This window comes from Pollachius pollachius, assembly GCF_949987615.1.
Source record: "Pollachius pollachius genome assembly, chromosome: 1".
In the NCBI taxonomy this organism is placed as follows: Eukaryota; Metazoa; Chordata; class Actinopteri; order Gadiformes; family Gadidae; genus Pollachius; species Pollachius pollachius.
This window is the reverse complement of record NC_136934.1, coordinates 47,603,136-47,627,629: the sequence shown is the minus strand read 5'-3', so window position 1 is coordinate 47,627,629 and position 24,494 is coordinate 47,603,136. Positions and strand designations below refer to the sequence as shown.

At 44.6% G+C, this 24,494-nt stretch overlaps 1 protein-coding gene across 1 annotated transcript in view; it reads right to left on the bottom strand.

The window, feature by feature from the left end:
• Positions 1 to 24,494, bottom strand: part of dnah5 (dynein, axonemal, heavy chain 5) — a gene marked incomplete at both ends in the record, with an annotated part of 137,916 nt that overhangs the window by 96,231 nt on the left and 17,191 nt on the right. The window contains 22 exons of the mRNA XM_079758520.1: positions 1,180 to 1,272; positions 1,595 to 1,742; positions 4,910 to 5,148; positions 5,370 to 5,432; positions 6,058 to 6,276; positions 7,046 to 7,281; positions 8,867 to 8,991; positions 9,145 to 9,221; positions 9,590 to 9,735; positions 11,755 to 11,848; positions 13,123 to 13,319; positions 15,252 to 15,506; positions 16,180 to 16,360; positions 17,737 to 17,882; positions 18,415 to 18,505; positions 19,260 to 19,340; positions 20,504 to 20,710; positions 21,210 to 21,323; positions 21,759 to 21,966; positions 22,611 to 22,696; positions 22,796 to 22,903; positions 23,495 to 23,521. Of these exons, the coding sequence (XP_079614646.1) occupies positions 1,180 to 1,272; positions 1,595 to 1,742; positions 4,910 to 5,148; positions 5,370 to 5,432; positions 6,058 to 6,276; positions 7,046 to 7,281; positions 8,867 to 8,991; positions 9,145 to 9,221; positions 9,590 to 9,735; positions 11,755 to 11,848; positions 13,123 to 13,319; positions 15,252 to 15,506; positions 16,180 to 16,360; positions 17,737 to 17,882; positions 18,415 to 18,505; positions 19,260 to 19,340; positions 20,504 to 20,710; positions 21,210 to 21,323; positions 21,759 to 21,966; positions 22,611 to 22,696; positions 22,796 to 22,903; positions 23,495 to 23,521 (3,141 nt within the window). The remainder of the gene's footprint in view (positions 1 to 1,179; positions 1,273 to 1,594; positions 1,743 to 4,909; positions 5,149 to 5,369; positions 5,433 to 6,057; positions 6,277 to 7,045; positions 7,282 to 8,866; positions 8,992 to 9,144; positions 9,222 to 9,589; positions 9,736 to 11,754; positions 11,849 to 13,122; positions 13,320 to 15,251; positions 15,507 to 16,179; positions 16,361 to 17,736; positions 17,883 to 18,414; positions 18,506 to 19,259; positions 19,341 to 20,503; positions 20,711 to 21,209; positions 21,324 to 21,758; positions 21,967 to 22,610; positions 22,697 to 22,795; positions 22,904 to 23,494; positions 23,522 to 24,494) is intronic.

Below are 24,494 nucleotides of genomic sequence, written 5' to 3'. Positions count from 1 at the left end.
AAGCGACAGGTTTAATGGGGAAGAAACAAATGGGCTTAGTGAGCGAGCTATCTATTATTCACATTGGCCATCTGTTGCATGGACGTATTTAAAGGATGTATTGTACATATTTATAATTCGAAATTCGTCCCAGCCTTTATACCACATTTTTCACAACCTACCAGCTCTCGTTGTGAAGACTACTCACCGCGCAATTCGTTTCAATGGAAATCGCGGCAGTATACTTTCAACATAAAGTGTACATATTTATCATTTGAAATTCGTCCCAGCCTTTATACCAGAAACTCTAGAGTCTATAGTGTAGCGACCCTGGGACATTTAAAGAGTTTGTGTGTTATGTGTTGCATTGTATTTCGTTGTCCGTTATGCCAGTTGTTCTCTGTGCATGCATTGGATGTTCTTCTTGTCAATCAGTGTGGGGGGCGAATCATCAGGTCAGCTGGGGGAGGGCCTTGGGAGAACAGGAGGGTTGGGGCTTGCACGTTGAAGGGACCGGGTTGGGGGGTTGCCCGGGTAACCGGTTGTTGTTAGTGTGGCTTTTTGCCGTTGGTTACGGGTTTTCAGTGACCTGGTTTGTCACCGGTGAGGTCATTACAATAGCGTATAACTGCGTTGTCTGATGACAGTTTAGTGCATTTTTCACAATTAACCAGCTCTCGTTTTGAAGGCAGTGTTAATTTTGGCAGCTAGATTTAGTCTTTGGCTGCACAGGGTTCTGTTTATGGGAGCCTTAAACACCCGGGACACCCACCATCATTGCTAAATCAAGTCTATTATTTTGCGGATATGTCAAACATCCAATAATCAACTACACCCCCCATCCCGCTGCGTTTGGTTAAAGTTGTAATGTTGACGCATGAGAATGAGAACGAGGGAGGCGCTGAGTCTGAGCCGTTCATTCCATGATTCTACCGGAAACTCGACTGAACGAACAAACAAACTAACGAACGAGGGGCTGAGTCTGACTGACTCAGAGAACCGTGTATGATTCGATTCACCGCTACCGGAAACTCGACTGAACGAACGAACGAACGAACGATTCGCGAACGACTCCCCTTGGCGAACTGAATCACGCGAACTGGTTCGCGGAAACAAATCAATAAATCCATCTCTAGACAACACAAGTGCTAAGCGCGTGTCTCCACCAGCTTGCCCTTCGATAGCCGGCAGTAGCCTCACCTCGATCTCCTCTTTATACTTCAGCAGCGGAGCCTCCATGATGTTCCGGAGCTTGAAGGTGTCGGACTCCACCTCAAAGGTGTGCCCAGTCACCTGGACGCACAAAATGGATTCAGAGATATTAACCATGGAGTGAATTTATTTCCAACATGACTTGAAAATAAGACCCGGCATTTTTGGATAGATAGTATATTCATAAATATGAATTTGATTTGCTGCTCACAAATTTGTACTTACAATTGTGTTTTACTTAGTTGTTTATTAGTTATCTTTTGCGTCTCAAATCTATGTTTACAATTTTCGATTTTCTAACTAAATGGAAGTAATTATGTCACTAAATTGGCTCCATAAGAAAGGCAGATTGACATTGATTTCGCCTTGAAGGAGATTTTCTGGGTGAGCTTGCGTCAGAAACCTCAGTGATCCGTTTCCAATGGCGGCTCATCATGGCGCGGTTGGTCATGAGCTCCAGCAGGGGGCAGCACTCGCTGAACTCGTCGATGGTCTTCTTCAGGTCCAGGAAGGCCTGCCATTCCTTCAGGGCCCGGGGCAGTTTGCGGCACCTGGGTCAAACAGGGGTTGTCATGGTTACTAAGCGGATATCCTGATGACCTTGGTGCAGAACAATCGATCATGATGGACCTCATGGGATTCAGCATCTTAAATTAGCCCCAGATACCGTGTTTCCAAAATGATCCGTCAAACTAGGTGGGGAAAAGCGACCCCTGTGGTCAAGGAGACTGCTACTTGGCTTTTCAAAAACCTACTTACGTGCAGTACCTACATGTGTACCAACTATGCGAACTCTGAGTGGCTCTTCTTTGGAGTCACTGAAGTCAGCGTTCTAAATCGACGCCTGAATCGTTTAAAAAGTTTAAATCGACACAGTGACGTAATTTCTTAAGCTATCAGAACCAAACTTTTGACATTACCTAGGGAGATGTCCTTGATGGAACCAGCAAGTCCCTGGGGTACTCTGAAGTGGACTTTTGACTGTTTGGATAATGGCAGCTAATTTACATAATCGTATCTTAGCACCCACATAATCTGAATTTAACATCTATTCCCCTCTATGACGGAGCTCTTTCGTTTTTGTTTTGTCAAAGACCACACTTCGCCCCCTTGCCCCCTTTTCTTCTGCACCGACGACACAAACAAAGAGACAAAGACTAGCCCCGGCCGAGGTTGATAAATGGAAATGCTTTGGCGCAGTGATGAGACCCCGTGATAAAGATGACATCCTGACCAGACACCCTTGGCACAAAGCTACAGTTAGGAGTGGGAGGTTTGGAAGGGAGAGAGGCGGTGTTAAGGGGGTGTCCCTAGGATAGAGTTTTCTCTTTGAAAAGCCCTGATGCTGTTTTGTTGTATTAAAACTCCTGCTTTTCTCCCAGCTCTTTATACACCCTGAATGCCAGGCTGGGTTGATTGAATGGTAATATTGTGGAGGTGAATGTGGGTTTGAAGCAGTGAAATGTGACAAAATATAAATCATTTTCAGCCATCTTATCTTAATGAACTCAGTGGCCCTTGGATTTCATATTCTATCGCTCAACCACAGGAAAGGGGGAATAAGAAAAATGTAATCTTGGAATCGTTTAAGACAATAATATTCATTACTTTTGAATATTTGGTTAAATCAGTTATGGATGGCAGTTGATGGATGATCAGCCCAAAGGTAAGCTAAACGAAGGATGACGGAACAATGGACATCTTAGTCGCTACATTAGTCTGAGGACTGGCTTTGGACTCTTGGATCATCGGACCATCCAAGGATAAGTGGATGGTTTAGAAACAGCGTGCCACCAAATCACAATGAAGAACATGGACATGGTGCGTCATGAAACAATAAAAGTAATGGGGAATATTCTCGAGTGATCTTCTTTTTTATTTAACTTTTGTTTCCTTTAAATAACCAATAGCTCTCTGAATGTAGTATTCTCCCCAGGCCATGACACCAAAAATCAAAACTGTATTTTCTCCTAAGACGGTTCTTTCACTTCAATAATTCACCAGTTAATTTCCAGTCAATCATTTGATTATCATCGCTTGCTCTGTAGGCGGGCTCTTTTGTTTTTAGTTTTTTTTTCTTCTTCTTCTTTTCACACATTTGTTCCATTAGCTCCACTTAATGGAATCCAATACAGCCATCAAGCCTGTGATCTACTCAGCTTTGGTCAATAACTCGATCAATAGCCATCTCCTGTGAGTCAATCAGTGCCATATGTATATTGAGCTCGCAACATTTGTTTTTGTAGCTGTAGGAATACCTTTTGTGTTTTTTCAAAAAAGTTTTGCTATTGCAGAAATATTGTTGAGCAGAACTTGTGCTGAGATGCGGCACACACTGTCCCAGGAGTTTCCTGTTTTGTTTGTTCAGACTTTTATCTCTGTCGAATATGTTATGTATAATATAAAAAACCTGACCTGGGGGTTCTACTTTTTTTTTTTGCTGGGTATAACAATATGCTTTGCAAACATAGGGCCCTATTTTAACGGTCTGAAACGCAAGTGAGAAGCGCCAAATGCAAGTAGCTTTGTGTGCGGTTCTATGGCGATGTTGCTATTATACCGGCGAATAAATGACTCTTGCGCCCGACGCAAATCTAAAAAGGGTTGCCCTGAAGTAGCCTAATTACCCGTAGATGTGGTTTGGGCGTAACGTGCAATAAACCAATGAGAGTGCCATCTCCCATCCCCTTTAAAAGCCATGAGCGCATTTGAACCTGACAAGTTGATATTTTGACTGCGCGTTTGCAGTCGCCAATGAGACAGATACATGACCACCTGAATTTCAAACTTCAAAAGGCTCAGTTTATGGCCAAATAATATGGCCTAATTCACACATGGAATAGCGTTTTCTTCTACAACTTCAGAAATACTGAGTCATCATGTAAATTTCGGCAAAGAAAACACACATATGATGTGCGATCCTGTGGCCGCAACTGTGGTTATATTTAATTATATGCGGCACAACATTAATAAACATTGTAACATACAGTACAGTATAACATACAGGAGGCACACGCGTGCGCCCGCATTCATTCATTCTTTTTAACACTTACTCGTGGTTAAAGAATGTTTTCTCACGATCAAATACTCATCAATCCTAAAAGTTATGGGTTTGTAAAAGATGTCTGTGTCAAAAAAAGTTTTTATTTATTATTGTTATTATTATTATTTTAACGTATGGCATAGCCTACTACAGTGTTCATTCATGCAGCCCCTATGGAAAAAAAATGTTTCCAAAATACCCATCATTATCATAAAATTTTGATTAGGGAAATCGCTTGCATGTTTGTTCTGTGTATAGCCTACTGGTGTGTAAGCTTATGTTGCAGTTTCGACCTGCCATGGTACGTCAAAATAGCAACACCAACTGCGCTATCCGCTAGTGCACTTAGACCAGGTATTTGTTGGTCAGTTGCGAAACTGCTTTATCGATCTGTAAGATAGTACCATGTATCATTTGCGCCGGAACACGCCTCTGCTTTTCGCCGACACGCCTCTCAGGGCGCAAGTTTAGCGGCGCAGGTTTGCTGCGGGGGTAAATCGGCTTTACGCCGGGTGCAAAGATACACGGGTCGGTGTCGAAAGTCAATTGCGCTGGATGCAAGACAGGGCCCATAGAAGTCTAATTCCAATATCGGGTGCTTATACAATTATTTATATAATTACTTTGATTAATGATTATTTGTCTATCTTTTGGGAGCCCCGGGCCGGTCTTTACCGGCTCTGGAAGTCCAGCAGCTCGGTGTTGATCCTCTCGATGTGGATGTCGGCCCACAGCACGTCATTGTAGCCGTTGACCGTGTCGATGACGCTGTTGTACAGGCCGTACAGCTTCTGCAGCAGGGTTAGCTGCTTGCGGATCTCCAGCAGCTGGGGGTGATGGGTCACAGGCAGCCCGAACAGCTCCTCGCCGCCCGTGTACGTCTGGTACTTCCTGAACAGGTTGTCGAAGCGGTTCTGGGCGGACGGGGGTCAAGTTGAATGCAATAAGTGTTGTTGTTTTCTTCTCTTTTTTCTCACGAACGATTCAAGGAATGTGCAGTCAAAGGACGCAAAACATCCGAAATCAACAGCTGCTCAGAACAAGCTCCACAAATCTGCACATTCACACACACCGTTGTGTTATACTACAAGTGTCCAAAATAAAGACTTTCAAGGAGAAGAAGTGCTCCATTTACCTGGAACATGATGAGTCTGTCGCTGGCATCCTGGGGAGCTAATCCCACTGCCATGGGCCCATCCTGCAAGGTACCGGGACGACACAAGGCCACATTACCCGGTTACCAATCAGGCCGTAATTAGGCCGTTAATTGCACTCTGCTCTGCAATCACCGAGTAGTGTTGCTTGACAGCAAAGTGGCCTCCTTGCATGGCTACAAGCTAGCATTAAGGTTTATGTGTGCATGTGTTTTTATGTCTATATCTGTGTATGTCTACCTCTGTAGACATAGATCTGCGTGCATGAATGTTTACATCTGTGTATGAATGTCTATATCTGTAAATGAATGTCTACATCTGTGTATGAATATCACATCTGTGTATCAATGTCTTCATCTGTGCATCAATGTCTACATCTGTATATTAATGTCTAAATCTGTCTATTAATGTCTACACCGGCATGAATGTCTTCCCCTATATAGGAATGTCTACATCTGTATATTAATGTCTACATCTGTGTATCAATGTCCACACCGACGTGAATCTCTTCCTCTATTCATGAATGTCTTCACCTACATATTAATGTCTACACCGGCATGAATGTCTTCCCCTATATAGGAATGTCTACATCTGTATATTAATGTCTACATCTGTATATTAATGTCTTCATCTGTGTATTAATGTCTACCCCTGGGTGCGTCCGCTCACCTCGTCGTAGTCCTGGTAGAAGTGGGAGCAGTCGTCCAGGAAGGTCTCCACGTTGTCGATGAGCTCCCCGCGGAAGTTGGGCTGCAGGGAGGCCAGCTCGTCCTGCACCTCCGTGCTGCGGGACAGCAGCTTCTCCCAGGTGTAGCGCAGTGTGTCCACCTTCTCCACCTCCTCCTTGGCCACCGACAGCCCGTACTTGTGGAGCATGGCGTAGGACTCCTGGAAGGAAGAGGTCAACGACGAGGGAATGAGTGATCTTTCGAGGGGGCAATGCAATTATTATCATTTATAATTTTTTGTTATAATTTTAAAGAATAATGGAAAGGAGCGTAGTTAATCCTTGTTTCCTGTCTAGATATTCTACCGGAGAGAAAGTGATTTGGGCGAGTGGATGCAACATTCAGAAAGGGATTTTAATGAGGGTATTCCTTCATGTCACAACATTGATTTGAACCCTATTCGACCCTATTGACTGATTTGACACTTTTTCTAAGAAAAAGTGTCGTCTGGAAGTTTTAGCTTGTCTTTCCCCGGGAGAAGTTTCTTTACAACTTAACTTTAAAATGTCCTCTACTCTTTAACATTGAGGAGCAATTCAAAGAATTGTCTCACGGCACCAATGAAGGTAGCACTCCTGAAGGAAGAGGTCAAAGTCGAGGGGGTCGGCGAGGAAGGCACACGATGCTGCCTGTTTTATAAATTATAATTATTATAATTTATTTATTTTATTATAGATATAAAAGACTGCTATTTCAGCCTGTCCTGTGTCCGTTGGTGTATACGTGTATTTACGTGCGTGTCCGATTTAGAATATATTAATGTGCCCGAATCGGATGTGTCTCTGACAGTGTGTTTCACCATCAAAGGGAATCGAATGTTGTGGGATACAAAAAGAAAATCATGGAAACCTGAGACCTGGAATTGATTCAAGCACAATGTCCCGGACCTCATTTGAGTCATGCATCATCCTCACGCAGGCACACTGTACCTCGATGGGTCCGACTTTGAAATCAATGGAAATCTGGTGCTCTCTAATCTCTTTGAGGGCTGCCATGGCGATGCGGATGTCGTCCAGGTCTTTGATCTGCCGGTTCAGCTTCTTGCCCGCCTCGTCTACAAAGACGAAGATCTGCTCCATCTCTGAGCGGTACTTCTTGTTGCAGTGGAGACCGTACTGCATGATCCAGCTCTTGGTCTCGGCCGTGAGGGACATCTTCAGGTCCGCTGGGGGCCAAACGGACACACGGGTCGGAGTTAAGTATCCGCTCCCACTCTCTGCGTGTTCCCTTGTTCTTTCAGGAATGTTGTGTTACGCAGCAGGGCTGTAGCGAGTTCTATGCACTCTACTTCAGCCGTGCACGGTGGTATCCTTACCGGACACCATGCAATCATGAACTAATCACCCGCACCTGTGCTTAGATTTTCACACCAATTTATTCCCTCTGCTCCCCCTCACCCCCTGCTGAAACTTCACAAATCTTTGTTGTATTCTATTTTGCCAGAACGTGGTTCTCTGTTGTGACCATTAGGAATAGCGTTGTTATTTTTTTACCCGTTACAACCCATTTGTTTTATTGGGGAGAGTCTGTGTTTTGTACCGCGTCTGTAATTTACTTCAGTAAATAATTTATTTTGTTTAACAACCAAATTGCTGCCTGCATCCTCTTCTTATGCACCGCATTTGGAGTCACACCTTACCCAGGCCGTAACAATGTCACAAGCGTTTGCGAACAACCCGATCAAACCCCATAGGAACAACCCACATCACTACTCTACTATATGCTGTGGTAATTACCAGTTTTACTTAGGATTGTATAGTTGTATTGTTTTCTTTAGGATAATATTTATAGAAGTGGGAATTTGACATGTTTCCTCAAATTGTTGATCAATGCAGAAAACCAGCCAAGCAGAAATCCATTCAGTGATTGGATGCATTAGAATCCCTAAATAACCTGTTCACTTTTGCTTAGGGGCACCAAATTCATTTTAGGAAATCCCTTTCGAGCACAACACACCATTAGTTAAAAAGTAATACCGTAGCTTGCCTGTAAAATTATGAAATACATTCATAAAAAGGGTATTACAAACCTTTTTATTTAATAAGTATCCTATTTAAAAAGTATCCTACGGTGTACACTCTAATATAGCTTAACACAACACACAGTGACAGCTATTCCGGTGTGAGGTGCATTTAGTCGAGCCCTGTCGATGTTAAAACCAATCATGCATGTTCATTTTAACTAATGCCACTTTGAATATTCAAGTTTCAAGTGAAGCTATGAATATTCATGAGCCCCATCCTGCTGTTTTGTTTTGAAAGTGTCACTCTGAGGTCACGGTTTAAGCTGTCGGGAGAGTTCTGCTCTGTGTGAGAAGAATTACTAAGTAGCTTCTACCAGTGACACCTACACTGGCCCTGCTCATTTGAACAGCATATGAATCGTCTGGAACAAGTATCTGTCATTCCACCCACCAGCCGAGTGCCTCAGAGTTCTCTTTAATGGGATAAAAAAAAAAAAAGCCTATCTCTTGTACATCTCTGGCTGCTCTCAAAGCTTATTTTGCAGTAGTGTGTGTGTGTGTGTGTGTGTGTGTGTGTGTGTGTGTGTGTGTGTGTGTGTGTGTGTGTTTATGTGTGTGTGTGAGAGAGAGAGTGAGAGAGTGAGAGAGAGAGAGAGAGAGAGAGAGAGAGAGAGAGAGAGAGAGGGAAAGAGAGAAAGAGAGAGTAAGAGTGAGTGAGTGAGTGAGTGAGTGAGTGAGTGAGTGCGTGCGTGCGTGCGTGCGTGCGTGCGTGTATTTTAAACCCCACCTGTATACAGGGCCAGAGATCCGACCGTAATGTACTCCGGTTCTCCGTTGATCTCCAGCTCCAGGTCTCGGTAATAGAGGATCCGGCTCTCGAACTCGGAAAGCAACGGTGTCCCCTGGCTGAACCTAGAGACGAAACATAAAGATAAAAGAAAAAAAACAGCTTGAAATTCAACCAAAAGGCTCACTTGAGTCCCATTCTGTCGTATAGCATGGTGGGGGTAAATAGATCTCTTGGATCTTTCTTCTTGTTGTGTGCTGTGTGAAAGGACGGCATACTTGAGGATGGCGTCCTCCCGATCCCGTCTCCAGATGTGGTGGTATCGACTGAACCTCTCCACCGCGGTCAGCACCTCCTTAGGCCGACGGAAGACAGAGTACATCAGCCGTTGGTGAAAGGAACACACAGAAAAATAGGATTGATTTTGCGGTACTTTATTGAGACAAAGGGTGATGTCTTCCAAACAACGGATGACAAACATACACAAAAAATATATAGTATGACACTTATTAATACAGTATGACCCTTATTTAATATTTGTATTCCATAAAAACACATCTGATATCCTCCTATATTCTCTTATATTTCAGATAGGTCAATACATTTCATTAGACATTATCACAAGGCATTATTTCTGTACTCTAACAGTTAAATGTGCATCGGGCTCAGTCTCCTGGGCCCCTGATAGAAGAACACCCCATGGACGTTTGAAAGGTTCGTCACCTTCTTGTTGGAGTTTATGGAGGTGCTCAGGACCGACACCAGCTTGACGATCTCCTTGTTCTCAGAGACCCCCTTGTAGTAGTTCTTGGCTTGGAAGGGCAGCGTCTGGACCGCGCACGACGCTGAGATGTCTGACATGCTGCCATCTGGAAACAAGTTAAGGTTAATGTTAAGATTAGAATCAGGACGTAGAGCTTTTAATCTGGGTTCCAGAAATCCTACTGTGTTACAGCAGAACTGCTGCTGAGAGGCGGGACTCAGCCTGAACAGGAAGCCCAAGATGGAAATTTGGGCAGAGTTAAGCCTTGTTTCCTGTTTCAATATTCTACCGAAGTGAAACGTATTTATGTGAGTGGATGCAGCATTCAGAAAGGGATTTTAATAAAAGAATGGCGGTGTCAAGCAGCTTTAGCTTGTCTTTCCCCCGGAAGAGGTTTGTTTACAACTTAACTTTAAAATTTCCTCCATTTTATAATATATCGAGGAAAAAGTCAGAGAATTGTCTTATGGCACCAATAAAGGAATAGATAAAACCGAATGTACGAATATATTAGATGACATAGAACTTTGTATGGATGAGTAGTGAACCAAGTGCAATTAAGAGAAGTGCAATTAAGGGACACCACTTCTGCTGCCGGAGTATAACCTGTTTTTTGAGGGGTGAGTAGAATAACAGGAATAAGAAATGGATTAATACTTGAATTAAATTGGATGCTGTACTGAGGGGACCAGGAAAACATTGATGATTTTATAACTAATACACACACACACACACACACACACACACACACACACACACACAAACACTACCATGTCCGGTTTAAGAACCAAGAAAATACATTTTCCGTTCTTTTTCGGCGGGGATTAGAGTAATTTTTCTAAAAGTATTGACACATGAAAGCCTTTTCAACGTATTATCCTGCTTCTTCTATTTCTTCATCACAAGGGAGTTGATTGCTTGGAACATTTTCATTCGCAAAGCCTTTTGTGCGTGTGTGTGTGCGTGTGTGTGTGTGTGTGTTTGTGTGTGCGCATGGGGGCCTGTGTGTGGTGTGTGTGTGTGTGTGTGTGTGTGTGTGTGTGTGTGCGTGTGTGGTGTGTGCGTAATTGTGTGTAAGTGTGGCTGCCTGTGTGCGTGTCAACATGTATGTGAGTCAAATGTTTGCCAAGAAATGAAGGGGATGCAGACACAACGTGTTCCGTGGTTATGTTGTTGTTGTTGGTGTTGTTGTTGTTTCATGCTGTCACCCTCCTCATCTGAGGCCTGCCCCTGTCCATCCGCTAGCACCCCCGCTCCGGTCGTACATTTAGCTACCTTTAGCCATATCCAGCTCCACTCCCATCAGCCACGCTGCCGATCGAAGCCTGCGCTGACACCCAGATCTCGTGTGTCATGTGGCGACATTTGATCATCGCCTGTCGTCCTCCATGTCATGTCTTTTGAACATAGTGCCAAAAAAACATACTATCCATAACAGAGCAGTGTTTATGATCGGGTCACCCGGCTCGGTGTCTGAGTCAGACGCCGCTGCTCTGCCGAGCCATGAAAGCGACGCAGGGGGCTGATGAAGCCGGTGGCCGTTAAACAGAGTGAGTAATGGTCACCCTCGCCCGTCCTGGGCACTACAACATGGACGTGACGTTCCAGTCTGCTAATGCTTTCATCTTTCAGAGTGTGTATATGTCTTTCCTATGCATTTTAATTATCTGTCTAATGTTTTCTTTGAATTATGTGTGCTCCTTTGTTGTTTGTGCCTTTCATTTTTAAAGTAATGGATTTGTTATAATAGTTTTATTAATCTAGCCTGTTTTATCATCGGCCAACTTTGGCACATGTTCTGAAATGATTCAATAATAGATGGCCATGGTGGTTGATGTTACTGGTGACCAAGAGCATGAGGCTTCGCAAATGAACAGAGAATATACAGTGAAATAGACCATATCATATAAATATGACATGAATCCCAGAGGGGACACAGGGAATGATTATTATAATATATGCTGTCACTTTTATAGGACGGCATACGATCCAAAGCCTTCAATTCTCACGTTTTATGAATTTGAATGAATTCAACTTCAAGCCGTTTGATGGAGCCAGAGCGACAGACAGAGGGACAGACAGACAGAGGAACAGACAGACAGAGGGACGGACAGAGAGGACCTACCAGCCAGGCTCCTGTGTGTGGTCTCTTCGGACTCGGACTCACTCTCACTGCTCTCTGGTTTCAGGGCGGCCATTCGCCTCTCACTCATCTTCTTCTGAAAGTGGATGTGAAATAATGTCTGGATTTAATCCCACCTTTCCATGATTATTTGCATGGAATATGACATTATAATTTATATATAATAATACATTATATATATATATATATATATATATTTAATATAGGGTACAATTTATATTTTCTCTTTTTGTTTCATATATATATATATTTATATATTTATTTAATCAATATTGTTTTTTTAATGGATGATTCATTTAAAATGTCACAAATACCAAAATCCCAATCAAAAGTAATAAAAGCCTTGAGTGAAATTGAAAAACAATATAATATATATAATATATACATATATTTATGTCCCCAGATGGATAGATAGAAAAAGCAATAGTCATAGAGACTGACAGCCAGGATGCCCACACTAAAAGAATGAATGAAAGAATGAAAGAAAGAAAGAAAGAAAGATCTGACAGATGGACCAGCGAAAAGATAACCAAACAAATGAACAAACAAACAAACAAACACACAAACAACAGAAAAAATAACAAAAGATCCTAGCGCCGTCTCTGGTAGTTCCGACCAGAACCCAAATGGACTTGCACTTTCTTCTTCTCACACAATTTCAGGAGGGAGTCTTACCGGCAGCAACAATGCCAAATCACAAAAGGGACCCTATTATTCTGTGTTTTGATGTAGACACATTTCCCGCCCACACCATCACCCATAAAGAACTGAAATAGTGTTGATGCAGCCAGGAAAAACCCTTCTGGTGGCGAAGAGTGCACTTTGATGAAGAGTGGCTCATATTACCTGTGTGTCCCTCACAAGCACAACTATACCCCTCCACCTTTGTTCAAACATATCCATTATTAGCAAGATATGGTACAGAATAATTAATTACTTATAAATAGGATTAATAATATTATAATATATTAATAATATATATGAATTATGTCTTATAAACTCTCTAATAAACTAGTATATTATGTTATCAATATATAAAAATTATGTATTTAGCAACATAATAGTATATGCTATTATTGATTTATAAAAATTATGTATATATTAATATAATTGTTATTATTATTATCAATCTTACTAATATTGCAATTATGATACATTATTATTATCATATATTATTATTTATACATGCTTGAGTGTCTTCACCCTTCAACAAACTCAAGTCTCGAGTCGCACCGCTGTCATCACCGCTGCACGATGACACTAACGACGATAAGAACCATCTATCAGAGGTCAGTGCTCATGGCGGCCGGATGGACCTGACTCCGGCAGGGGGCGGGCCTCGCATCTCACCTTGGAGATCCTCTCCTTGCTCCACTGGCCCACTCCCTTGCTGGCGCTGACCACGCAGTCGACCGCCCGGTTCAGGGCCTGCTGCACCTCATCCAGCGCCGGCACCATGGCGACGTTGGGGATGGAGAGGATGACGTTGGCCCTGAAGATGGCCTGGTTTCCGGTCCTGATGCTGCGGCTTGGTGGGTCGCCCTGGGCTACGGGAGCGGGGGGAGGGCGACCGGGGGTTCGTTATCATCCATCAGATAGATTAGACTCCTCGTTAGATGCTGTTTATCATATAACGTCTATATCGTATCCCAGATATGAATACCAGCCACAGTAGGAACGGTTCATTGACTCAACTTAAAGCTACCTAACTGTGCTCCATCTTGCTCTGTGGTACTACTATACTAGTACTAATGAAATATCTCATCTTATTTTAATCTGCCAATGCTATGCTAAAAATGCTACAGCTACCACTATTACTACTACTACTACTGCTACTACTACTACTACTACTACTACTGCTACTATTACTGCCACTACTACTACTACTACAACTGCTACAACTGCTACTATTACTGCTACTACTACTACTACTACTACTGCCATTAATTCTACTACAACTACTATTACCACATATACTACTACCATGACTACTACTACCACTACTACTACTACTGCTACTACTACTTCTACTACAATTGCTACTATTACTGCTTCTACTACTACTACTGCTACTACTGCTTCTACTACAACCACCACCACTACCACTACTAGAACTACAACTACTATCACCACTACTACTACTACTACTACTACTACTACTACTACTACTACTACTACTACTACTACTACTACAAGTAATAATCGAGTATATCCAACACAAAGCCATCTAGATGACAAAATCCTGATCGCCAGATGTCGCGCGTGTGTGCGCGCGCGCCTCACCCAGGAAGTGTTTGCGCGAGCCTCACCCGGGAAGTGTGTGAGCGTGTCTCACCCAGGAAGTGTGTATGCACGCCTCACCCAGGAAGTATGTGAGCGTGTCTCACCCAGGAAGTGTGTGAGCGTGTCTCACCCAGGAAGTGTGTGAGCGTGCCTCACCCAGGAAGTGTGTATGCGCGCCTCACCCAGGAAGTGTGTGAGCGTGTCTCACCCAGGAAGTGTGTGAGCGCGCCTCACCCAGGAAGTGTGTGAGCGCGCCTCACCCAGGAAGTGTGTGAGCGTGTCTCACCCAGGAAGTGTGTATGCGCGCCTCACCCAGGAAGTGTGTGAGCGTGTCTCACCCAGGAAGTGTGTGAGCGTGTCTCACCCAGGAAGTGTGTGAGCGTGTCTCACCCAGGAAGTGTGTGAGCGTGTCTCACCCAGGAAGTGTGTGAGCGTGTCTCACCCAGGAAGTGTGTGAGCGTGTCTCACCCAGGAAGTGTGTGAGCGTGTCTCACCCAGGAAGTGTGTGAGCGTGTCTCACCCAGGAAGTGTGTGAGCGTGCCTCACCCAGGAAGTGTGTGAGCGTGTCTCACCCAGGAAGTGTGTATGCACGCCTCACCCAGGAAGTATGTGAGCGTGTCTCACCCAGGAAGTGTGTGAGCGTGTCTCACCCAGGAAGTGTGTATGCGCGCCTCACCCAGGAAGTGTGTGAGCGTGTCTCACCCAGGAAGTGTGTGAGCGCGCCTCACCCAGGAAGTGTGTGAGCGTGTCTCACCCAGGAAGTGTGTGAGCGTGCCTCACCCAGGAAGTGTGTGAGCGCGTCTCACCCAGGAAGTGTGTGAGCGCGTCTCACCCAGGAAGTGTGTGAGCGCGCCTCACCCAGGAAGTGTGTGAGCGCGTCTCACCCAGGAAGTGTGTGAGCGCGCCTCACCCAGGAAGTGTGTGAGCGCGTCTCACCCAGGAAGTGTGTATGCGCGCCTCACCCAGGAAGTGTGTGAGCGTGTCTCACCCAGGAAGTGTGTGAGCGTGCCTCACCCAGGAAGTGTGTGAGCGTGTCTCACCCAGGAAGTGTGTGAGCGTGTCTCACCCAGGAAGTGTGTGAGCGTGCCTCACCCAGGAAGTGTGTGAGCGTGCCTCACCCAGGAAGTGTGTGAGCGTGTCTCACCCAGGAAGTGTGTGAGCGTGTCTCACCCAGGAAGTGTGTGAGCGTGTCTCACCCAGGAAGTGTGTGAGCGTGGAGGCGTGGATGCGGCGGCGCAGGCCCTCCAGCGTGTTGCGCGTCAGCCGCAGCAGGGCGTCCACGTTGCGGTGGTTGAAGTGGGAGAGCAGCTGCTGGGCCTCCTCCTCCATCACCTCCAGCAGGTCCCTCTTCTTCCTGCGGCCCCGCACCAGGGGCGAGGCAGCAGGGGGGCCCCCGGGGGCCAGGGTGTTCCTGGAGAACAGGCGGGCGTCCGAGCGGCCGTCCTCCTCGCCTAGGGGATCATGGGAGGGGGGGGGGGGGAGAAGTTTCTAGTTTGATCCCCGCCTCGAGTTGTCCCTGAGCAAGACAGCCGAACCCTGACTGCTCCCGGCGAGCTGGCTGTCGCCGTGCATGGCTGACTGTGAATGTATGTAAGAACCGTTAAGTAAGTCACTTTGGATAAAAGCGTCTGCTAAATGTAAAATGCAATAAATGTTTAAATACTGGCAATGAAGGATGCACACAGAGAGCACATTTTCAGGCCAGAATTCGTAACCATTGGCTTACATAAAAAAAAATAAGAAACGTTGTCTTTGTTCATGCTATAAGGCTTCTTTTGGGATTGTTGAAAGGTAAAATCCTAGTCTAAAATTGTTAAACTTTCTGTCTTTGGTCTTTATGTGTCTATGTGCGTGCGTGTGCAGTGCGCGTATGGGTATGCCTGTGCATGTTTAATGAGCAATCTTCCTTTCTGTCGTCTGTGTGCGTACCTCACACGTATTGAGACAGACGTTCTGTACGACTCCATTATCAAATCACCTCAATTCAACTCTGAACATTCGGAAACAGCCTTCCATCATACATTCTGCCTCTCTGGCTCCCCCTACAGGCTTAATTGGTAACTGTGATCTTTTGCGAGTGTCGAACACACACTCTATAGTACGGTGTCCCGTGTGAGGTTTTACCGTCCGCGTCGACGTGGTCCGGGGCTCTAGCTTCAGCCTGAGCGGCAGGTGTGGCCGCCTCTCCCTCCTCCTCTCTGTGGCCGTTGTCAAACTCCAGCAGCATGTTGATCAGCTCATTGGCTGCCTCCTCCACCAATGAGCTCTTGGTGTGGAGGCTCTGGGCACCTTTGATGCACAGCTCCTGTAGGGAGCGACGACACGACAGGTAAAGGTGATGAATGCGTCCTTCTTCGCTCCATTGGCTGCCTCCTCAGCCTAAAAGATCTCCTGCGATGCTTCAGGGCGTAAATATGATGGATACGCATATTGTAAAAGCATAAGAATGTCATAGCACATGTCATTTCAGCTGCTTAACATACTCGGAAAAATGACCCAATCTGGTCCGATTTGATGATTTGAGAAGGTTTTGGACATGTGATTTAATTGGAAGGAGGCGGGGTGGGGTAGTGGGGGGGGGTAGTGGTCCGACGGTGCACAGTGTCAGTGGTGAAGGAAAGTGTGATCATCCACATTTCTACTCCTGGTGATGACACAGCGGTTCTGTCACGTTGGCTGGTATTGATTAATGAATGGTTGCCTCCGTTCCAAATGAGCTACTCGGCGTGGACAATAAGGAGCTGTCAGACCAAATGTAAAGGAGATGCATTTGTTGTAGGCACAAGAATTACATGTTTGACAAGCTATCTATTTGAATCATCCCATGGGTTAAGAAAACACCATCTGTGGTTACATTTGGATAAAATGTAGATGAAACAGTGGCGGATGGGGTATGACAGGGTTTTTAATAACGTAGGCAACAACAACAATAATAGCACCGCAAGTTGAAAGCCATTAGTGTGCAAATTATCATATTATGTAAAAATAAGAGTTCTGCAAACGTTGCAAAACATGTGGAAATGTGGGCACTTATTATGCACTCCTGTTCTTCTTCCATTAAACATAAATTAATTTTGGTAAACGTTGTCTTTCATCTTAATAACTGCAATCAGGGTAAAAAGAAATGGCTTTGAGCTATCCCTTTACTTTCCTGCGTCCAACCATATCACAGGGAGCTGCTTGGGGGCGGGGCTACGAGGGTCATTAGGGGTAATTGGACACACCTGGGTGGTGTCACGAGAAAAGAAACTGACTCGATTTTTACCGTTCTGCCTGGTTCATCATTAAAGTTGTGTTAAAATACTGCTGTGACAACGCTGTGCACTGTGCCAGGTCGTGCCAATAAAGTTTAATGAGTCAAATTGAGTTTTTTTGTGTTTCTGTGTGTGTGTGGGTGTGTTTTGTTTGTGTGTGTATGTGTGTGTTTGTGCGCCCTCTAGCTGTAAATGTGTGTGTTGATGTGTATATGTGTGTGTATGTGTACATGTGTACATGTGTATGTGTATATGTGTGCTTGCATGTATGTGTGTATGTGTGTGTGTGTGTGTGTGTGTGTGTGTGTGTGTGTGTGTGTGTGTGTGTGTGTGTGTACACGTGTACGTTTGTGTATGTGTACATGTGTATATGTGTATCGTGCGTGTGTGTATGTGCGTGCGATTGTGCGTGCGTGTGTGTGTTTACCCTGGTGGTCTGGACAAACTCATCGCAGGCGAAGGGCTGGTCGTCGGGCAGAACGCACAGCGGGGTGGCGCTCATCTCCTGCAGCACCGCGTCGATACGGAACTCCACCAGGTCATTGACACGGTCCATCAGCAGCTCCAGGTCCCCTGGACGGACGGACGGACAGAGGGGGGGGGGGGGGGGACAGAGGGACAGAGGGATGATGGACGAGGCTTTCATGAACGCACTAGTTGACAGGAAGATGACACTGGCGTTGCTATTTTTTCTTTTTATACATACATATTCATTTATTGGTTAAATGATATTTATTTTATATTTATTATAATTTTTTTAATGGAGGATTCATTTCAAATGTCATGAATACCAAAAATCCCCATAAAAATGTATAAAAGCCTTGAGCGAAAATCCCAAAATTGCTTGCAATGTTTACAAGCTAAACCAGAGGATTAATTTATTGCAGGAAATGTTTGATCTTTTTTCTCGCTCTTCAATGATCAACACTCTAATCATCCAACCATCGGCCTGTCGTATCAGATCCTTGTTTCAGCACTAGATGGGGGAACACCCTCTTGTGGTGATCCAGCACGGTGGACGAGGTGGTGCTGGTGGTGGTGGGTGTGTAAGGTGGTGCTGGTGGTGGGTGGGGGTGTAAGGCGGGTGCTGCCTTGTCCTTCCTACCCAGGGCGGCGTTGATGCGGCTCAGGTACTTGTCGATGTTCAGTGAGGTCCAGGTGAGGGACGTCAGGCCGGGCTGTATCGCCTCGTCTACCTAATTAACACGTTATTAACACAGACATATAAAACTAGATTGAACTAATACATTATGAAGTAATCAACAAAAACAGTAATCCATGTATAACATATTGAAAGATCTAAGATATAAGCTATAAGGCTATTAGTACTTTAGAGATTGTCGAAATGTAAAATCCTAATCCAACATTTTTAAGAATTAACATTCTGAATAAATTAATGAAAACAGTATTACATGTCAAATACATTTGTCGATCAACTGTTATTCATTGTTCCAAAACTGATCTTAAATGTGCCTGAAAGTGGGACTCTCCAAGACCCTCTATGATTCCCCATGGACCATCACGATGAACATTATCAGCACCACAGGAGATAGGGCTGCTCGATTATGGAAAAATCATATTCACGATTATTTTGGTCAATATTGAAATCAGGATTATTCGATACGATTATTTTTTGAGTGCGAAAACATGACGTATTTATTCAGCATGTCTCTCTCAAGAACACTTTGTAACTGGGAACTTTCGCCTTAAAAATATCGAAAAAAATGATCCAAAAAAAAAAGGTAAAAATCTAAAATAATGTACAGATATGTATCCAGCTGTTCTGCCCTTTCTATAAGACATTTTAAAACTCGATTATGTTAATTTTGTGATTGCTTGACGCTAAAATCGAAATCGAGATCGAAATCCGATTAATCGCCCAGCCCCATCAAGCGGTACTGTTTGTTACTTGAGTTCCGCGCGTGTTCTGGGGTCCATTCCCGGTCTTACCTTTGCCACATGGGGCATGACCAGCTGCTCAAAGGCACTGTGGATCTTACTGCGCACCCGGCAGCTCTCCCCCAGCATCAGCTGTCAAGAGAAGCAGAACCACATCAGAGTTTTATAGACATCACCCTATAGAAATGCAGTCCATAGATCAACGTATACAATGATTTCCATGTCGATTTGGATTCTGAAACATGCATCGTATATGAAACAATTCATACATGACTGAATGTTCACCGTTGTGGTACTTTCAATGTAAGGTTATTATTGTGAAGTTGAAAGATAAACGAAGCAAAAACTTGAAGTAACAAAGATTATATATTGGGGGGGGGGGGTATTTATTATACCGTATTTTCCGCACTATAAGGCGCACTTAAAAGCTGGTAATTTTCTCAAAAAACGACAGTGCGCCTTATAATCCGGAGCGCCTTATATATGGATCAATTGGTTAATTGGTTGATCCATACTGGTTGTAAACGGCGCTCTGTCAAAATGTTTCAGTATGAAAAACCAATAAAAACAATTTAATAATAATAATAAAATGTTTCACTACGACTACGATAAAGCCACACCGCTTGCAGCATTACGGCTATCGTAGTCAGTGCACACAGCATTTTACTGCGCTTACTCACGGAAGGTCACACTATACGATCACAGAGCCAGGAAATCGGGCGGAAGACTGGCCACACTACAAGATTCGAGGGTGCGATGCTCTACTTTGTATCATTCACGTTTGCAAGATATTTAAAAAATCTAAGGTTTGGAACTGCGTAATTGTGTTTACTTTTTTGTCATAAAGGTTCCAGTTTTATATCTGCTAAATTGCGTTGCGCGTGACGAGCTATACAATTAGCACAGCTCCATCTAGTGGATGCATAACGCATCCCCAGTCAAACGTTTGACTGCAGTATCTTCTATGCTATGCGCTTTATAATCCGGTGCGCCCTATTTATGAAAAAAGTTCTAAAATAGGTCATTCATTGAAGGTGCGCCTTATAATCCGGTGCGCGTTATAGTGCGGGAAATACGGTACTCATTAGAGGTTGAGAGCCTGTGCCACACCGTAAAGGCGCCCAAAAGCCTTTACTGTGAGACTACGTTCTTGGCCAGTACGCCACGGAATCCACTCCTTACAGTTTTGGGTTTCCAGCCCAGGCTCTGTGCCGTCTCACCCCCAGGAGATGCTGCTATTACATAGCAGGACCGCTGGATCCCAAATGACACACCGTCTATAACTAGATCATCACCTGTAGCTTGTTGAAGTTGCCCTTGAGGCTGGCCTGTCTGTGCTGCAGCAGGGAGGCGAAGGGGGGGACCTCCAGCTTCATCCTGCTCATGCAGTCCGCCTCCCGGATCTGTGTCAGGATCTCTGGGTCGAAGTTGACAAACAGCTCCCCCGTCTCGGTGGAGCGGACCAGAAGGGAGGCCTGCAGACCCAGCCTGGCACCGTCCATCTGGAGGGACGGGGGGGGGGGGGGGGGGGGACACAGCACACATGGATGGAGTGGTACGGAAGAGAGAGCAGAACCAAACCAACCAGAGCTTATAGTGAAACGCCATCGGCAGGGGCGTAGGAATGAGTTTAACATTGGGGGGGACACATATCGGAAACCTGACATCCGGTATAATTTTTAAGTTGGACAAATGCGCCTGTCTCCGATATTGGAGGGGACACGTCCCCTCCGTCCCCCCCGGTTCCTACGCCCTTGGCCATCGGCAATCTATTGCTTCGTTCCATATATATAAATAATACACCATCAAAAAAAATGTGCTTTAGAATAAAATATCCAGATAATACAGGAAATAAAAGTTATGTGAGTGATATGTTTGTTATAATTCCCAAAAATTCCTTCTGGGATGAATGAAGTACACCCTATGTGATATTGTATGGCCAAATATATTGTCAATGTTTCTCTCATCATTAAGCTAAAGGCTAGCCGGCTAGCCTCGGACCTGTTGCATCCAGCCGCGGTGGTAGAGCATCTCGTACTCCAGCAGAACCCTGGCAACGCGGTTGTAGTTCCTGATGATCCTCTTGGCCTCCACCGTGGACAGAACGCCGGCTTGCTGTATTCGCAATGGGGATAATGGTTAGCATTAGCATGCTATAGCAATTAAGTTAATGGCAGCTCCAGCTTCTAACAAAGTGCGCCGACCTTAAAGGTGACATATTACACCACCAGGTGTGACTGGGATTAGCCACTTTTGATACCACAAGTGGGCGTGTCCACCTAGATCTGTGCTGGATAGATCCGTCTACCAGCCTACCCGGTGGACTGTAGCAAACGGTGCTCATCTGGCCGTCATACATCTAGGACAAGCCCACTTGTGATGCGAGAAGAGGCTGATTTTCCAAACAGTTTGTAACGGCTAATGACACACACACCTGGTGGAATAACGTGTCCCCTTTAAACGGCTATAACTGCAACCAGTAAGGGTTGCAAAAGGGGAAAACTTAGTGCAGGTATCAGCCATGTCAGGATGAACAGCATCAACCCCCACCTGCTGGAAGAGGTCCATTGGCTCTTGGATCCTCCGGTACAGCTGCCTGGCCCACATGATGCGGCCGGCCACGGGGGGCAGGTCCCGGCCGACGGGGGGGTCTAGCTTCTGCCGGGTATAGGCGCGGGACACCATCTCGATGTCCCGGCTGTAGTTCTGCAGGATGTGCTGGTACTTGTCCTGGATGCCCAGGTCTGGGATGCCCAGCCTGAGAGGTTTAGAGGAGAGTACGTGTAAGTATATGGGGGGCGGCAGCAGCAGCTCAGGAGGTAGAGGGGGTTGACTGGCAACCGGAAGGTTGCTGGTTCGATCCCCGGCTCCTCCTAGCCGAGTGTCGAGGTGTAGACTGCTGTAGAAAGGAGCAGTCACACCCTGATCGCTCCTGACGAGCTGGCTCTCGCCGTGCGCGGTGGACATTGCCGTCGGTGTGCGAATGAGTGAATGAATGGTTGTAAGACGCTTTGGAGTCTATAAAATTCCCTAAATCTGAATGTAGTATGAATCCCTTTTCACATACTGCTGGTGGAGCTCAAGGACGAGGCCAGTGGAGTTTATTGTAGAGAACAGCTCTAACACAAAGGCGTTCATAGTGCTTTATAAAACATTGAAAGGAAAATCTTTTAAAGACGCTAGAAGAAAAAGAAATGTCAAGTAGAATAAATAGTTTGTAAGATGTTTTTTTTATTAAAAGTTGTACGTGCGAGGACTTTGGTAGTATGTGACAGCATTCAAAATATGCAAGTATGAGAATTTCATGTATTTATTTGAGAGGTCAATTAATATCAAAGTGTTTGTATAGATAAAAACACATTAACAGAGGCAGCCAATATAGAATTTGTATGGTGCGATTACCTTTCAAACTTCTTCAGTACATTCAGAGCTCTCTCTGTGTTGTGAATCTTTTCAAACGTGCTGTCCATGAAATTCTTCAGCTGATTCTGGAGGGCAAAAAAAGAATGTAACCCAAGGGTGTCTTTCGGTTGCAGTTGTGTTGAAGTGTGTACAAAACGTTTGATGTTTATTTCTCGGTAGCTTACATGTAGTTCAGTGGTGCTTTGACAGAATTCTTCATAGTCCACGTCAAAGTCGGTTCTTCTCTGGTCCAGGAAACTGTAATGTTTTTTCTTCATGCTTTGTACAATAGCCTGGCACAAACACACATGATCAACACAACACACACGCACACACATACACACACACACTTTTCCTCAGCAGTTGTACAAGTTCATACAAAACAACAACTTTTCAAAGGCTGAATTTAACGTCAATCAAGACTGTGTCTAAAAAAGAAATGTGTTAATATTGATTGTGACAAGACATCACCTTAGCCTGCGGCTAACTCAGAGCTCCTACCAAGGCAGTGAGGGAACACAGTGCAACAGCAGTACATTTACACCACATCGTTTCCATTAAATATGGATGCTCTGTTTAGCAAACCGCCAACCTCCACGAAAGGTCGAGGATTTCAGTCCACTTCAATTCACCACCGTGTACTTTAGGCACACGAATGCTTTGGTGAGTAATTATGCTAATGCTGGGGAACATGAGCAAATGGAAGGGAGTGGTGTAAAATCCCACATGATTGCACTGTTTACATGCATTTGCAGAGAGTGAGATGTGTTATGTTGTACTTTCCTTTTGAGGTTCATACATTTTACATGCGTGCGTATAGCTAAGATGAGCGTCGTGGTTATTATGTTAAATGAATGAAAATGAAGACGATGGCGCAAATTTACCTCCCATTTCCCCTGCATTTCTGCAGTCTGTCAATCCAACGCGGCAGAACAAAGAAAAATGGCAATTAGCAAAATCTGACGTCTAATGTCTCGTTTTAAAAAGGCAAAACATGATACCCTTCATCGAGACACTTCAACAATCAGCATGTTGGAACATTGAACTAGGCTGCAAAGCCAATTTACTCATCTAGTCACATACCTCGTGCAAACCAATATTGTATTTTTGAATTGCTCTCTCACATCAGTATTAGGCACATTATCTACATTTTACCAGAACAATCCCTCACATGTGTGGCAGGATGTGGGCCCTTGAAGTCATGTTTGTGCACATGAAATCTCTCTGGCTGAGCGATAAACACAGGCAGACTATCCATCACTTTGTTTGATGAAAATTCCCGATTGCCTTGCCATCCCGTTTCAGTCTGAAGGGGCAGAGAGATTGGATTTTTTTTCCCTAAAACATATAAGCTGTGAATACTGCGTCGTGGTCGGCTTTGCACTGTAAGCCTGCCCTCGTTAACCCTGTCAGTGTAATGAGGGCATGAATTACATTCTGGATGCTGTCCCTCCCTGTTGATTTCTCTCCATCTCTCGTCCGCCGAAGAGGCTGATTAAATAAAACGTGGGCCGCACTAATGTGACAGTGAATCATAGGTAAATAGAATTACACCCATCAGTTAGGGATTTCATTTTCATTTTCAAGTATTCTGAAGTCAGAATTATAAGTAGGTCTGAACGTGTATGCTGAGGGGGCTGCAGCGCCCCCTAATGGCGGGAGACGGTGGCTGCAAGGCAGAAAGGTTTTCTAAACAAATCTAAAACAAAACACGAAACATGTTTGTTCGTTAAAACGGTTGAAATCCGGGTCGTTTCATTATAACATTCTATTTCATTTTATAACATTCAATATATATTTTCTGCGTATCTGCCACACAAAGCTAGATGCTAACGCAAAGCACTAATGGTGGTTTAGGTGTGTCTGATTTATTCAGTATTGGCC